The sequence below is a fragment of the Pomacea canaliculata genome, linkage group LG8, assembly GCF_003073045.1.
Source record: "Pomacea canaliculata isolate SZHN2017 linkage group LG8, ASM307304v1, whole genome shotgun sequence".
NCBI classification, from domain to species: domain Eukaryota; kingdom Metazoa; phylum Mollusca; class Gastropoda; order Architaenioglossa; family Ampullariidae; genus Pomacea; species Pomacea canaliculata.
This window is the reverse complement of record NC_037597.1, coordinates 14,718,454-14,736,527: the sequence shown is the minus strand read 5'-3', so window position 1 is coordinate 14,736,527 and position 18,074 is coordinate 14,718,454. Positions and strand designations below refer to the sequence as shown.

At 38.4% G+C, this 18,074-nt stretch overlaps 1 protein-coding gene across 1 annotated transcript; it reads left to right on the top strand.

Annotated features, from left to right (window-relative positions):
- Positions 1-299: 299 nt before the first annotated feature.
- On the top strand, positions 300-18,052 carry LOC112570460 (nidogen-2-like). Its single transcript, XM_025248883.1, has 25 exons — positions 300-955; positions 4,262-4,401; positions 5,097-5,238; positions 5,654-5,862; positions 6,192-6,289; positions 6,614-6,763; positions 7,215-7,451; positions 7,732-7,941; positions 8,436-8,651; positions 9,042-9,164; positions 10,010-10,126; positions 10,526-10,657; positions 11,202-11,333; positions 11,786-11,905; positions 12,162-12,374; positions 12,694-12,843; positions 12,958-13,086; positions 13,585-13,710; positions 13,991-14,101; positions 14,492-14,614; positions 14,838-15,009; positions 15,372-15,529; positions 15,775-15,898; positions 16,430-16,548; positions 17,509-18,052. Exons 1-25 carry the CDS (start codon positions 761-763, stop codon positions 17,628-17,630), a joined length of 3,768 nt encoding a protein of 1,255 aa, XP_025104668.1. The 5' UTR covers positions 300-760; the 3' UTR covers positions 17,631-18,052.
- The last annotated feature ends 22 nt before the right edge of the window (positions 18,053-18,074 follow it).

The window sequence follows — 18,074 nt, the reverse complement described above, 5'->3', positions numbered from 1 at the left end:
TAGTTGTAAATAATGAATAACTAATAATATTAAATGATAGTGATGAATTTCACTCCCATCCCACTTAAACATTCATCTAACAATTACAGACACCTTTCGAGAATTGATTGGGACCATGTGAAGGTTGAAAAATTTAGGAAATGTAATAACACTTCAAACAGGTGCAGCTAAGAATGTTGACGCTCTTACCCGGCCCCTACTACCCCGCTCTCTCCCTCTCTGTGCTCTCTTATGTGTGAAGTACTTGTCCATTAATGCAGAGGACCGGTACTTGCTGTTTAGTACTAACCGCCCTGTGCAAACAATAGTGGTCACAACAGTAGAGAAGAAACCCTTCTTCTCACACAGAAGTCATTTACCGCTGCAGCATCCTACACAGAAGCTTCACGATAACGTCACGACGTCTGGACCAATCATATTCAAGCTGTACAAAAAGACGGTTGGGCACGTACTGGCACTACTTCTAACCTGTCTTGAACACACGCGCATGTGTAGTCGGCCCTCGAGGCCAAGGGTTGTGTATGCAGACAATTATCTGGCCCTAAGCCTCATGTATGCAAGAATGCTTTAGCGCCAGGTACAGCTAGCTCATCAGAAGAAGGAGAGAGGTGGAGGGGAAAAAACACCCTTGCTGTTACTTGAACCTTGCTGCAGGCAAGAGAATAGACGGGACGCTAGACAGACGCACACACAGCGTTTCAGGACTTAGCTGCAATCCTCGCACCGAGAATACAGAAGAGGCCGGCGATAACTTCTAGCGATGGGGTGGACGAGGCTGGCGATGCTACTGGCGGCGAGCCTATCATCAGTATTGGCGGTGTCTCCTCAGCTGTTTTACCCATACGGCCCTCGCCAGGGAGACGAAAGCCTCCCGCCTGCAGACGACATTAGTACTGACGAGATTCAGTTATCTGTTCCTATTGTCTTTTTCAACTCGTCTTTTTCATCAATTTACGTGAGTACGCACGCATATGCGTTTTTCAGTCAGGAGTATACATGCAGACTATGAACTCTTCTGTATAACTGAGTTGCCTGCAGTTTATTGCTATCAAACCCGAAAGATACTTTTTTTTTTTAACTTTGCTTGATTTGTTTTCATTTCTCTGCGTTTTATTAATTTTTGTTGCCATCTTTCTGTTCTAAAATACATTTTTGTACGACCTTCACGAATTTATTACCATGGACAATAGATGTTTTGACACTACAGTTAGACCACCGGTGTCTTCCGTTAAAAGGTGCTGACTCTGGAATCAATTGCGTTTTACATGCATCCTGTATTCGCGATGTATTTCCCCAACACAGACATTCACACGCATTCACATTCACTTGCTGACATATACACACTTTTTCACTCATAGATGCATTCACAGACACCATTTCACACATATTCACACGTCCTCGCTTACAGTGTTACGTGAAACACCTGGGTAGCGTTCAAAAGAATTATCACACAACAGACAGGCGCATAGTTAGGAGTGCCCTGTACTCTTGTAACCTACCAGACATTTAAAAAAACAATCACCCAGCATCACCAACCTCTTTAGACCACGGAGATCACGTTCGCTCTCTAGCATCAGCAGTACTTAAAAGTTATTTCAGCAAGTGTTTCCTGGCTATCACATGTTGAGAACACGAGTTTCAAACACTACAGCAGTGTAAATAAAGTGCCCACGGCGCCGGCCCAATTACTCTCGACACGCACTGCAGGGCAGGTGTTCGGCGGGTTAGCTGGCAAGACGCGCGCCCTGAAAAATGCGTTTTGGCAGACGACGCCGGCTTCGAATGATTGAAATTCAACAGCTAACATCATCACCGCCGCTTCCTGCATTGCTTACCTCCCCTCCTGCCCTTTTCAGCCACAAAGCCAGTGTATAGGACCTGTAGCTACAAAACCTGTGAGGTGATGGGTAGTAGCTCGCTCATGGGGGACCTGTGCATGATACGCTGATGTTCACCTCTTAAACAGGTTCCCTTGTAGCGACTTTTTTCTTTTAAGCACAGCGGTAGGGGTGCGGATGTGGGTGGGTCGTAGAGGGTGGGAAACACGATTTCGTTTGAAAGCTTTATTTCTTAAGATGCTGAATAAAACCGAAAACCACACAAATGATTTCTGTCCATACGGAGTGACTATGCAAGATATAAACCAATGGGGGAAAAAAACAACTTTTGGCACCAAATGACGTGGTGTAGACACATATACACTGAACCTGTAAAGCTATCAACTGATGCGGCAGTGATTGCTTATCTTCTTTTAATCTCTGGCAACATCCATCCAGGCACTCTCCAATCCGCTGCAAAGAAGAGTTTACTTCCCCTAGTTCTATATGTGCTGCCAAGCAGAGTCGTGGGAAGCAGAAATCGTTTACCGACCTGAAGATCCGTGGAGAAATTACTGTTGCTGATTCACACAGTAGATTACTAATCTCAGTTTTTATAAATCAACATTACACTATACAGTTAGATTGGAGGACACGTGGAGGGGAGCAATGGTCATCTATTGCTGCCTTCTCATACATCACAGTTACCCGACTACATGACGAACCCACACATATTGGCTGAGTTTACACCTAGCAACGCGGTGAACACATGTTACCCTTAGGCAACCGATAGAACAAACCATTGGATGAAAATTTATTTCTCTCCAGAATCAGTAATCCAGATTGAGTGGATGTTTGAGAAAGGTATGGCAGAGTAGGAAAGAGATGGGGACCACCTTAATTCGCATAAGATAGCCTCGAGATATATTGAGGTTTTTCCACGTACCCTACTCCTCACCACCCCTACGACCGGAAGATCACGGGACTCTTGTACCTTTCGTTCTTCATACTTCTGTATCTCGGGGCACGGGCAGGGAGAATTTACACAGTTCATCCATGCAGCATATGAGAGGAATTTCCGTGTATTTCCTACAACGGATGTCACTTCCATAATTTCCTGCATAACTTGACTGCTTAACTGAACCTTAATTGTAACCATCCTGTGTGTAGTTTTTCCCTGGTTGTCTTTGCAACTTTTATTACCGCGAGAGAACTTTTCAGGTGTAGGAAGTCGATTGTTTTCAAAGAGACGAGATTTCAGTTTTAGAATACGTCGACGGTACAAAATTAAATAATCGCAATGGGCTAATATTAAAGCAGTTTAAATAATCACCGCTTTGAAATTAGAAATCAGTGGTTAACTTTCTGGCTCTCTAAGCAGCATGTTGAGACACTGCATAAGCTGACATGATCAACTTCGAGATGCTGAGGAACCATTTTATCGCATTACATTTCGGCCGCGGGGAGCGCGGTCGGGAAAAGGCTATCGGCGGTTATCTGCCAGACCGAGTCAGCGAGTGAAGGTTAAGACAGTATAATGGTTATCTTTCATCTTCCACATGTGCAATGGTTCCCTGAAAGCCATGCAGTTAGACAGTTGGACTGAAATGGAGGACGGGACACAAGATCTTTTACGACAGATTAATCAGTTTGAAACTGACTAGTATAGGTCACTTAGCAATTTTCTAAGATGTACTTGGCAAAATTCTTGCCTTGCATTCAGAATAACTATAAGGACTGATGATGGGGAAAGACATAAAATAAGCGATGTAAATCTCGTGTTAAGCAGTCACTTGTACAACAACCAGCACTACCTTATTCTCATTTTCTCATAATCACTCCCATATTTCTACCCAACAATTCCATCACCAGAATTACCCTTAATAACTCCCACTAGTACAGCGTTCTTATTTACTGTACTTTCTTTCGTTGTTTGCTTTTTAAAAATATTTGACATGTTGCTAAAATTATGATGATGATCCATTAAGTGACAACATTATGGGAAATGATGTTGAGGGTACCATTGCTGCTTCTTTTTTAACATAAGGAAAGAAAAAAAAGATGAAAGGAAAATCATTGTGCACTGCATATTTAAGCAGGATCTACTCACCATCACCTAAGATGCCTACGATATGCCTAACTGGAAAGTTTTGTCAACCACTGCATCAATCTGTTCGATCATGAACTTGCATTACCCAACTCTTCACCCTGATGACCAATACTTAAATGCTTTCATAACTGTTCATCATCTGATATACATACACACCATATGAATCAATGTAGCGAATATTGATAATTAAATATTTTCTTTTAATCATGATCACTTTTTATTGTTAGACTGGATTGCTGCAGCACAGGTGATTTTTAAAAAGATGTGAGTTCACATTTTTTTTTCAAGTTATATGTAACAGGTGATGCAGCTTACCTTTGACCTTGCATTTCAGGTAAATCTTAATGGCCATGTGTCATTTGAATCAGAAGTACCTGCATACAGAGGAGATCTGGCCCTTCCTTTTGGCCTTAAGCTCATTGCTCCATTCATGGCTGACATCGATACAAGGATTTCTGGACGGGTCTATTACAGGTGAGTTCTGCTCGTTTCTGTTTCTATTGTGATGGAACATTTGGTCTCTTTGATGACCTTTCTTTTTTGTCTTGCCTTTAACTTAATCATTGCTGTTCACTGAAATATCATTTATATTGAAGAAATTAGTATGTAATCTGACATTACATTTAATTTGAATGCCATGTTATCAGCATTACTGTGCAGTGACACTACATTTAAGTATGAATGCCATGTTACCTATCAGCACTACTGTGCTGTGACATTACAGGTATTATGAATGTCATCTGTCAGAGATACTGATACCTAATCACCTAAGGTGTTCTCTACTATTGGCTAGTGCTGACTTCCATTTTGTGCCTAGAATTAGACAACAGACATTCAATAGGTGCTTATCTTTCTCCAGCCCCAGCAGTTGGAATTGTCTACCTTCTTTTTTAACCATGACTACTTTTAAAACCTCAGAACCCACATTTTTCCAAAATACCTTGCATAACTAGCTAGCTCCTCTGTTCAAACTTTATTCATCTTTGTCAATCCACAATCATAATTGCTACTATGTAGTCTGTATGCTGTTGCTTAAAATTGCTTCAACTGTCAGTTCTTTTACAGTCCTTTGAGTACAGTGTATTCAACTCACCTCCAAACTTATGCTCTCTTTATTATTAGGTATTATATATTATTATTTTTCCTTTTCCTTCACTTTATTTCTGTAGAGAAGCTAGAGATCAGGAAACCTTGCAGAGAGCAGCAACAGATATTCATAACCACTTCTTGGGAAAAGTTTTCTTCCGCCCATCAACAGCATTTATTGTCACATGGGAGAAAGTGGGCTATTACAGACAACAATCTGACAAGGTACAGCCATTGTAAACATATTGTTCCTTTTTAAAATTATTAAGTTTAAAAATAATTGTAAACTTTTGTGAGAGATTTTCTGAACTGTAGAAAGTTAAACCTGCTAAGGACTGTGGATGGGGCGGTATAGTGTAATATAAAAAAATTCCCCATTCATGCACAAGTTAAATAAGCAGTGGTTCAAAAGAATTTTTTTTTTTTTATTACAGTAATTGTTATCCTTCACATTGATGTTGAAAAATGTGTTTTCAATGGAATCATAGTTTCTACATTAACATGACTTGCATTTGACATCCACTTCTAAACTGCAACAATCTGTATAAATACGATATAATTCATGATTTTCATGACAGGTAAGTCTACTGAAACTGAAATTTCACACGTTGTCATAGTTTCTCGTTTTATGAATGAATAGGTGAACACTTTCCAACTTGTTATTGTAACGGATGGGGAGTCATCCTTTGCTATTTTCCAATACCTGGATGGTGGCATGCAATGGATCAAAAGTCAGGGAAAGCTGACCCCCACTGTGCCAGAGATTCCAGCACAGGCAGGCTTTGATAGTGGAAGTGAAACGACAGGCTTCTTTCTTCCAGGCTCTGGCACCACAGCTGCTTTTGTCAAGTGAGTTTTTAATTAATCGTGAGCCTCCCATCCCTAAATCAGCAGTTGTTTAAAATGCTCAGCGTATAATTATTTTTGTCTTTTAATGTAATAACACATTTTCAAGGGAGGATGGTTCGTAACATTTAAGAAATATTTTCGTGGTGCTCATTTCAGCTTCATATAACATTATTTTTAATTCTGCTCATTCTGCGCATATTTCTTACTATCACACACCACTGCTTCTAAACATAAGCATCATTGCAATGGACATCATTAAGTTGATTGTACCACATTTCCAACCACATGGTGCTTTTCAGGCATTTTTTTTTTTTCTCCTGTATTTTTAGTGGTTCAAATGTCAACATACCAGGATTGTGGATGTTCCAAATAGGCAATGTGGGCACTGAAGGCAATATCTTATCAGCTGATGCCAACACTGGAAAAGGTATGTCAAATAAAATCTAACATGAACATCATGATTCTCATTTATACCAATGTGAGGAAAATTTATGATAGCAAATTAGTGAAGTATATAATAGATTTGTTCATATGTATATATAAAGAATCATACTTTTTTATGTTGTTTTTTTTTGTGAGTTGCATGATTCTAGTATCTGAATATAGCATGATCCATGTTAGTGGGTAAGTAGGTCACATTTTAGAAATTCTGATGTCAGATCGGAAGGTTTGTGTGTCACTGTGGGACTAGGGCTAACTTGCTATTTTCTCAACTGATGTGAATCTAAGACTGGTCTGTTTTTATTTCCAGTGACCTTTTTTGAAGTGGACGTGGCTCGTACTTGTCTTGAAGGTGCCAGACAATGTCACATCAATGCTCGATGCCTAGACTTTGACCAGGGTTTCTGCTGCCAGTGTCTTCCTCCATTTTATGGCAATGGCAAAAACTGCTTGGAGAGAGGTGAGAGAATAAAGATTTTACATCATATAGGTGTGACAGTAGCTACATTTATCAAAATATTTCTTGTTATTGCATGTCATTTTTTTTCTTCAACAGAACCATTCTGTGGTTAGAATGAAAAAAAAAAACCCCAGCAACATGCATTGATGTTTGAATTTTTTTTTTAAGCATTAAAGGTTACTAAGGTACCGAAGTGTGGAAAAAAGTTCTAGTAACAAAGTTTTCTTTATATTTTTTCTTGGTGCACATTCATCATGAGTAGCAAACAAAAGGGCTTTAATGAATTTATCAAATATTTTACTATAATATGTTACTATGTATATATACAATGCAGCAAACAAAAAGGTTTTACAAATTCATCAAATATTTGACAGTAAGGCCACTTTATTTATATATATATTATATAAGGTTACTATATATGTATAATTACTTTATTCTGGGTTTTTTTCAGATGTTCCCCAGCGACTAAATGGAAAAGTCCATGGCACTTTAAATGGTTTGACACTGTCAAATCTCGATATGCACACCTATGTTGTAACATCAGATGGCCGAACATACACTGCTATCAGTCGTGTGTCAAGCTCTTTGGGACCATCAATGCAAACCTTGAATACAATAGGTGGTTCTATTGGTTGGCTTTTTGCCATACCAGGTAGTGACCAAGCTGTAAATGGTTATTCTTTGACAGGTAAGTTAATAAAGATGGAAAGAATGCTGGAGGGTTTTTTTCAAGAATAAAATTTAAATTTTAAGAGAGTAATAGAAAATTAAGGATAATCTGTTACCTAGGGTACAATATCTTACTGTCAGACTAGTCTTTGTATTGTGCCCTGCATCAACACATTTCAACAGTGGTCTTAACCTTTCAACATTTTGTCACAAATTTATTATCATAGCTCATGTATGCATGTTATACTACATTCTTGTGCCTGTTACATGTAATAATTAACCTCTTGAATTATCAACAGGTGGAGTTTTCAATCGAACTTCAGTCATAAACTTCCAGCGTGGTGACCGTACAATTCACACAGTGCGTATTATGCAACGGTTCTTTGGACATGATGCTCTGAACAATGTGCGCATGGACACTCACATTGAGGGTGACCTCCCAAACATTGTTCTCGGATCCAAAATTTCAATCAGTGACTACCATGAAAATTACAAGAGGGTTAGCCCAGGTATGGTAGACTTGTCTGCATCTTTTGTTTCTAGATATCTAATTTCTTTTTAAAATATTAGATACCATCGTGAAACATTTTATGCATCCATAATCTTAAGAAGGTCATTCAATCATTTGAATGCTACAGATTTTTTAAGTCAGCAGTACATCTTGGTAACATTAGAGACCCCTAAAAAACTCTCAGTTTTATTGACTGGGTATAAGTTCCATAGGCCAGCTGTTCTGCTGTGATATAGCCTTAGTTGCTGGCTCTATATAAAATACCAAATACCTTTCCTGATAAATAAGGTATTTATTTGCCACTGACTAAAACAAAAGGAGTTTCCCAGTTTTGAACATACAGCCATCTGTTTAGCTGGACACATTTATCATGTGACCAAGGAATCTGTTTTGTAAAGAATTTGTGGAAGAAATCAGTGGTGGGGGCATTTAATACATGTTGATTTATGCTATTCATCTGTCTTTAATTTATTTGTCATTATTTATGAACAGGTTTGATCAAGGCATTCTCTGTGCGCTCATACCGTGTGAATGACATAGCATTTCGATACACATGGGATACAACTATTACCTTTGTAGAATGCGAAGCTGACCCTTCAGTTAGGCCAGATACCATGCGCCTGTCGGTCACAAGGAACTATGTTGTTCATAATGACAAAGATCAGGTGTTGCGATATGCCATGTCCAATAAAGTTACTGTCTTCACAGGTGAGAACTCTACATTCCATTTATTAACCTGACTGACTGATTAGAATAATAACTTTTTATTGCTAAGTGGCACAAACATAAGTTTAATAAAAGTTTGAGAGATTGTTGATGTTGGAGAAAAGCATATCCATGTGTGTGTGAGAGTGGGTGAGTGGAGAAACAGAGTGTATAGAGAGAGTGTGTGGTAGATCAGAGGTTTCAGAGACAATGTAAGCAGAAAGGGCAAGCAGTTGTGTGGATGCTGGAAAGTGTGAACAAACCTATATGTAGTAACTGTATGAAGATAACATTTTATTAAACTATCTTTTTTTTAGGAGTCTTCTTTTTTTAACTCTTGTTCCTAAGTCATGATGATAATAGTCTTTCTATCATGTCTCAACACCTGTTCAGGTACGGATGCCTGCCTTGAAGCTGAGCTGAACTGTCACGAGCATGCAGACTGTATCCCATCAGATGACACATACCGCTGCATATGCAAACCTGGTTTTGATGGTAGTGGTATTGACTGTCGAGGTAGGTGATTATATGCTAGGAAGATGTTTTTGCTGTGAGTTATAATAAATGACTTACTATCTGCGTGCAACCTGATGCCATTTCCTTGCTGTCAAATTCTGGATCTGTTGGCTGCATTTGATACACTTGACCATGACATTCTTCTCCAGTGCCTTCATTACTTTCAGTCTCTCTGTGCCTAACATTTGAAGTCTTCATATCTCATCCTTTTAAGAAATATCTTGCATTAAAAAGTTACTGACCTGCCCACTCTTCATCCACTCACTGTTTTTTTGTTTTAAAATTATGGTGCTAATTAATTAATTGTTTGCTGATGCTTATGTTTATTGTATAGTTGACTGTTGGATTGTTTATAGTCTTTTGTGTTCAGCATATTAATCTCATATTCACAAATCCTATTATTAATATTGATAATTCCATCAACATTTCAATTTTTTTTAAATCTAAAATCATGAACATACAACTCAGAGTAGTGCGTTGCGTTGTACTAGCTTACCAAATAAGAGGTTAAAAGCAGATATTTTATTTTTAATGCTAGAAATGTGTAGCTGTAGGTACATATTTATCCTTCTGTGAATGTATACATTTCAGAACATTTACATTGGGTTGTGCAAGTATTTGAAAGGTTGACTGGTTAGGCATTTAGGCATCTTTATATTAGCTTTTTATACATAAGCTATTCTGAAAAAGAATCTGATAGTTTTACTGGTCAGTAAGGTGTTAAGAACCAAATCTATTAATAACATATAACCTGAAAAATGTTGAAGTCAAATGATAATTTCCCAGAATGACTTTCTTTTCACTTTTTTATTTTATTTTTATTTACTACTTTTAACCATTTTCAGATATTGATGAGTGTACAGTGGGTGTCTGTGGCCAGCATGCACAGTGTTCAAACACAATAGGATCATTTCAGTGTCAATGCTTACCTGGTTACCAAGGTGATGGGCGCACCTGCGTTCGTGAGTATTACCATTTGACTAAAAGTTTAATTTAAGATATGCTTTATATTACTTCAGGTTAATATATCTATATATGATCAATTTACATTAGCTTGCCAGACATTTCTGACAAAAGAGATAGTGAAACATGAAGCACAGTTCAAGGAGCAGCAGAAACAGAAGTAGAGATTTCAAGGAGAGTTGAATGGGCATAATTAATTAAAGTCTCAAATGTAAAGAGTCTTAGACCTGTGGCATTTCTGAAATTAAAAAGGATGAAAGATTAGTGTGTAAAGATTATTATTATTGTCAGAACATCTATCAGTAACCATGCTATCTTGGCATGCTTGGCTATCAGGATGACCAGCTATCCAGAACTATACTGTTCATGCTATTGTACTGTTCAATTTATGACTGCAGGTGACCAGCAGATGTGTGGTGATAACTTTTGTAGTGACCATGCCCGCTGCGTATTTAACAGTGATACTATGCAGCCTCAGTGTGAGTGTAATCAAGGATTCAAAGGAAATGGTATCCTCTGCACAGCAATCCGTGAGTTCCCCCAGAACATATTTTAATACTGTTCATGGGAGGTGCGAGTGAAAGATAGAGAGAGAGGAATTACCATCATCAAAAGAAATGATATTTTAGTTTAACAAATGTCAAATGCAATAGATTGTCAAAAATTAGCAACAGATAACAAGACTACTGACTATGAAGTCTTTAAAAAGGTCTATATTTGCTGATTTTAATCAGGAATTGTCTGTAAAGCTTATGCATGTCAACTTTTTCAAATACAATGTGTGGGTGAATTTTGCTTTTTATAACAAACACTATTCACACATTAATTTTATAAATTTTTTCAAATAATTATTTATGGATTTATTTTACTATCATTATACCAATGCATTGCAGCAGTAGTTTGTTGTTGTACATTACTGATTTCATACTTCTGCTGACAATATGGGAGGCCTTTGACATAATTCTGTCACAACTGGCCAAGTGGCTACACAAAAGCTGATATCTTAATCTGCCCACTCCCTAATTCTTGCTTCAGCTGCAATCATTTGAATTGCAATGCATTTTTGTCCTGTAGGATTTGGATGCAATGAAGCTGACATCTGTGGAGATAATGCTCAGTGTGTCCTTGACACTGACACAAACATGTATGTCTGCGAGTGCTTGGATGATTTCAGTGGGGATGGATATACTTGCGAACGTCAAGAAAGTAGGAATATTTTCTTTCTTTTTCCTTCTTATTTTTAAAAATTTTATCAATAGCTTTACTCCCTTCAATTATTCCAAGTTGTTTTTTGGGAACACTTCTTTCCTTTTGTCATCAAGTGTTATGTATTTGTTCCTAAGGTTTGAAACCTGGTATTCTGTGAAGATTAAAAGACTTTAATTTTTTATGACAGCCTTATAAAACTTATTGTTCAAGATTGTCATGTTTGCTGCCTAAAAACATTTGTTTAAAACAGGGCTAAAATTTCTTAATCACAGTAGCTTTTGATAGTTAATGCATAAGCACACACACAAACATATATATATATACACACAAAAAAATAGGAAGATAGACAAAACATTTCCTGATTATGTTTTTGCATAACATTTTACACAAACCTTTAAACATTTGTGCTAAATTATTTTTATACTATTTTTTTTTTTTTCGCTTGGTAGGTACAGATTGTGATCGCTGCAGCAAAAATGCTGAGTGTGTATATGATATCCAGCGCATTGTGTATCAGTGTCGTTGTGAAGCAGGCTACACTGGAGATGGGGTTACCTGCACACCTCTGGGTATATCATCTTCTTATGGAATATATTGTCATGTGTTAAATACACTCTGCAATGTGATATGCAAGCTAGTTCAGAACAGCTGTATTTACTACTTAACGCAAAGTAGCCTTTTAAAAATTTGAGTTTCTATTTATGTTTCAAGAACTTTTATTTTATCGGACATGTAGTGACAGTTTCTCCTAGGTCCTTAAAACATTTTCTTATCAGTGTTTCTCAGAAGACATTACTTATCTGAGTCTTTTCTTCAATGTTGTAGACAGGTGTGACCAGTGTGGTGCCAATGCTGAATGTGTCTCTGACTTAGCTACTGGGCAGTACATCTGCCGGTGCCCTTATGGTTTCTATGGCGATGGTCTCAGGTGTGAGCGGTATGATTGTCGAGAGGCAAATGTCTGCGACATAAATGCTGAATGTCAGTTTGACACTAACTTGAACTTATTCCTGTGTCGCTGTAAGAGTGGCTTTGCTGGTGAGTATGTACAAAATATGTTTACATGCATTTTCATATGTAGTTTATGTGAAAATGAAGATGTGCTTGCCTGCCTGTGTGTGTGTTTTGTAGAGTTTGTATGTAGGCTCTTTTGAAGACAATAGGAAGACTGTTCCACAAGTGTATACACTTTGATGCCCATTTGAACTTTTGCATGTAAAGTATATTTGTGTGTATGCATTTGTGAGAGAGAGAGAGAGAGAAATAGAGAAAGTGTGTGTGTGAAAGAGAGAGACCATTACTGTATGCTTTCATACCATTTGAATAAAAGGTTTTTGAACTTGTATCATTTTCACAGGGGATGGCTTTGACTGTAAAGAAGAGGGATGTGATGTTCGCAATGATTGTGATCCGAATGCTCGATGTATTCCGGATACTGTCACACGGCGTTACAAATGTCAGTGCAATCCTGGCTTCCAAGGGGATGGAAAAGTCTGCAGTGAAGAAAGTAGGTTCATCTTGTACGCCTGCTTTGTGCTTGAAGATTGTCTAAAGAAGATTCAGTATCAAATTCATGAAGGCTGACTGCAACATCTTGATCATTAGAATTTTTGTTTTGCAGTTGTTCCATGCAACCGAGTTAACAACTGTGACCGCTACGCAGAGTGTATTTATGATCCTGATGCTTTGTCATACCGGTGTCGGTGTTCCCGTGGATATGAAGGGGATGGCTTCACCTGTCGCAAGCGAGGTTGGTGGCTTATATCTTGTGTTCCAGCAGCAATGGAGATGTCTATTAAGAAAAGTATGTTTTGTGAATACTCTGTGGGAAAATGAGGTCTTAACAGAATTTCTACCCTTTATGTCACATGTCATAAAAAAGTTATTTGGTGGAATTCCTGAAAGTGAAATTACTGCTAGTAGATTGCACTGCTTTCATAATCGCAGTAATAGTGACACATTTTTTGTATGTGTGTGTATTTGCTTGTGCTCTCAGTCATGCATAATCCCTGTCCAAGCACACATACCATGCCTTATTTATTATCATTATCAATCAATCAAGAAGGTGGAGACATTTCTGCTTTGAAAAAGACAATAATGTGGGACTTGAGGAAACTGTTTTACAAACCTTTTCTTTATGGGAGTGACATAGCAGAGGCAGCAAGTTCTATGCATATGTCTAATAACTTCTTTGTTTCTTTTTAATTTTTGTTTCAATTTATATATTGTGATGGTTCTTTCCTGACAGATGTCCCAGATTGTCAGAGAGACCCGAGTATGTGTGATCCTAATGCATCTTGTGTAAAGGGTGCTGATGGGGAGTTTGTGTGTGTCTGCAATAGGAACTTCCGTGGTGATGGTCGTAGATGTAGTGGTGAGTCTGGATTTTCTGAAACTTTCTGTTAATTTTAGCATGTCATTGTGTCGTTCATTTTTTGTCTTTTTTGTTTTTGTTTGTTTGGTTGTTTTTTGGTTGTTGTTTTTTTTTTTTTTTTGCTATTCCAGGTTTTTTTGTATTACGATCATTTATTTCTAAAGCAAAATTTCAATAGCGTTTTGTTAGTGTAATGTGATTTCTTCCCAGTCTTTCTTTTAAAAAAAAATCTTGTCTTCATGGTTGTTAGCATGTTTATTTTTTCATGATGTATATGCAGCTGTGACCAGAGAAGGAGATTACCTCATTTATGCTCAAGGCTACAAGGTCATGCGAGTGCCTGCAAGAGCAGATTTTGATGGGTTTGGTCAACAGATTGTATATGTACCAGGTACTTGTAAAAATCTCTTTTACTTTTGGTGCACAGTTGTGTGTGTGTGTATACATTACATGTATGTGTCCATTTGTGTATTATTTGCTTAAATATCATTTCAAATACATTGTACCACCAACTTTATCAGTGGGGCAAGGGGAGCAACCACCCCACTTAAAAATGTTGTGTTGTTTTACCGTTCACTGTTGGCACAGAGTTTGCTCCCCCAAAGCCAAGCATCTTTCTGTGTCACTGCTTTTAGGTGGAGTCTCTTGTGAAAAGTCAAGATGCTTTTATTGTTAAATAAAAATTTCCTAGCATTTACAGGAAAGACAGATATGAGCAGCAAAACTTTTTGCATGAACTGTGCCATTGTAAATACCACCTTGTTCTCTGCCCATGTTGCAGGTCAACTGGCGGTAGGCGTGGATGTAGATTGCCAGGATGGGTGGTTGTACTGGACAGATGCTGCTTATGGCCGTATTAATAGGGTTTATCAGAATGGCTCAGCATCAGACGTTTTGGTAGAAGGTGAACATTTTTTATTCTTGTGGACTGTCATTCGCCAGTAGTCTGAATTTAACTCATAAATGTGAAAGATCTTCAAAAAATTAGGATGAGACCATTATGCTGCCAAGGAACTTTCAACAACATGGTTTTGAACAAGACATTTTTTATTATTTGAAATAGATATTGCTTATAACAGCTGGTATGATTTTCTGCAATAAATATACTTTTGTCTATGATTACACAGGACTAGGGTCACCAGAAGGCATTGCCATTGACTATGTGTCACGTAACATTTTCTTCACTGACTCTAAGCTTGACACACTTGAAGTGTCACGGTTAGACGGTTCCTTTCGAAAGACACTTTTTAACACTGACATGGTGAATCCTCGGGCTATTGTGCTGGACCCAAGTCAAGGGTGAGAGCATTACCTGGATGTTGTGTACATGAGAGAAATTAACTGTTTTTGTGTGTTTTCTTTGTTTATTCTTTTTATTTCTTAAGATTTCTTTTGGATGTGGGTGTTCAGTATGTATTATTGACTGCTAAGCCAACCAGCCTCAAATTTCTAAATTTTACATAATTTTCTCGCATTAAAATATTTGTACCATGTTTCAAAAAGTATTCTTAAAAAGCATTCATTTAATATTTCCTAGAAAAGCATTTCACACAAACATGGAATGTAGATTTATGTCTGTAAAGTTACACTACACAACCATACATTTTGAAAATCTTGAGATTTGATTGGTCAAGGATTACCAAACCATGTTTTGACTTCAGGGTTATCTTTTGGACTGACTGGAATCGTAATCAGCCCCAGATAGAGACAGCCAGTATGGACGGCACGAATCGCCGTGTCCTAGTCAGTGCTGACCTTGGACTGCCCAACGGTCTTGTCTTTGACCAGTACTCACATCAGTTGTGCTGGACTGATGCAGGTGTGTGGCACTGATGGGGCGATCAGATGTTATCAACAAAGATGAAGAAAGAAAATACAATTGATTATTTATTATTGTCTGATAAATGGTGTGAGAATGTGTATGTGTGCGCACGCATGTATAGCAATTTTAATGTGACGGAACGTGGCTGCAAAGATCTGATTATTACAGTTTTTTAAAATTTTGTGCATGTGTGGACGTGCATCTGTTCTCACACAAATGTTCGTGGCTTTGTCTGTCTGCAGGTCACAGGCGGCTGGAGTGCATGCGGTCTGATGGGCAGGGCCGGCGAGTTGTCTCGGAAGGAACCTCACACCCATTTGACCTGACCATTCTCAACAACATTCTGTACTGGACAGACTGGAACAAGTAAGTCGCTCTTTATGCCCACAGTATGTATATACTACTTGCAATACAGTCAAGTGCATTCCGATTGTTGCCAGAATAGATTGCATGTGTTGTTTTATAGTTTCAGTCATCACTATCCCATGCAAATATTTAGGAGTTCCATTGCCAGCTACTTATTGGTACGACTGACCTTCCACACCGAGGCAGGATGCCCTCTGTAAGATCAAACACGCCGATGGCTGTGTGTAGAGCAGAGCAGTCTTTTTGCATCCTGTTTTCCTTCCCCCATCACACAAATACTCCTCTGCGTTCCTTCGTGTTATGGTATTGGTAACTGGTGCGTGTTCGTGTCTGTATGTTGTGCTTGTTTGTGTTCTATTGTGACGCCTACATCACACGGCCTTTCCCTACTGCCCCTGGTCTCTAGTGAAGCGTGCAAAGCCTCCGTGTGGGGGAAATGCGCTATGCAAATTCTATTATCATAATTTACATTGGTTGTAATGCCTGGTATGAAGGGTGAATGGTTGAGGTAATCCGTGCCTTTGGTTGCAGGAAAAACATACTCAATGTTAACCAGAATGGAGGAGACCTGGGACCTCCACTGCCTCTAGCGTTTGGCAGCAGCGGGCGCTTATATGGAATAACAGCAGTGCGAGACGTGTGTCCTCGAGGTAAATTGTCTTTGTGTGTAGAGAGAGGAGAGTTAATGAAAAAGAGAGACAGAAGAGAAAAATGTCAAAAGTCTTGGAGTTTGGTGAATTGTAAATGTCACATAACACCGATCTAGTACACCTGAGCCAAATTGGTTCACCGTTTTTTAATTATAAGAATGAAACCTAATATTTCATTTTTATTTTAAAGTAATAGGAGAACATGGAGAGGGCTGAAATTAAAGGGAAATTGTTTTAGGTTTTGTGTTTGTTTGTCTGCTATTTTTATTTTGCACTGAAAGCTTTGGTTAAATAACAAGCAGGAATTGCTTTTGTAAATGACAAACACACAGCAGTGGGTAGGTGAATTCACAGCATAGGGAGGAAGAGTCCTTCTAAAAATAACTTTGTAGTGCACTGGAGCTAAATGGGAATCAGTTCTGACAGTGCACGATCTCTAATCTCTGTGGCCTTCAAGCTTTCTCCCCCGTCAAGTCCAAGCGGACAGCAAAATAATCCATTTGGTATATTTCTGGTCGCTGTTGATTCTTGAAGTAACGTAAAAGAGGGGTGTGTAATATCTTTAATACAATACTTTATATTTAATACTATTGTTTTTAATTCATTTATAACAGTGCAAACGTGCACTAGAATGTTGGCACACTATTGACAATTGTTACATCTTGTTCGGCCTCCAAGGGTCTCCCACTTTTGTGTATGAATTAGGCACAAGACATGAGGTACACACGTTATTGAACAATGGAAAAATAAAGATTTGCATCAGTCCGAAAAGAGAGCTGGAACTGAAACATTTGAAAATGTAGCAGCGATGACTTGAGGTCGTAAGCTGAATAAATCCTCGGGTAAATGGCAGCACCAGACAAAAAGCAAGAGTTTGAAGATGTACATAGAGATGACGAACAAGTATAGCTCATCCTGAAGTTGAGTTCTTTTTTTATTTAATTTCTTTCCTCTCTGTAGTTACCAACGCTTGCGCCTTCAACAATGGTGGCTGCACGTACCTGTGTCTCCCAACGGCCAACGGCGGACGCTCCTGCGCATGCCCAGACGGGATGGACCCTAGGATCTGCAAGGAATCGTAGATGTACCAGTCGCTCACCCACCTGCTCCTTCCCCACTCTCTCCGTCCACATCACAACAATCTTCTGGACTTGATTAATTAAATAATTTCATCTCATTAAGGCCTTTTTTTTAAAAAAGTCTCCATGCTTTCATTCATTCTGTAAATTTCATTCATTAGCTATACGTAGAATGTCAGTGTGTATGCACATGCGTACCTTTGCAGGAAAAGCGGCACAAGATGGCAAGGGTGTTCTCAGACAACGTGTATGCATCTGTGTGTAGACTGCCAGTATTTTATTTTGTGGTTCTTACGCTGCGCGGTGTTGTATATTGTCAGTATTTATATTAACAGATCGTGCACTTTTGGCTCACGTGTCCGTCCTTTTAATACAGAATTTTTATTAACCTTCAGTATTTTTAATAAACTATGATGTTCAGTCTTCGGGCTCAGAGGCTCTTGTTAC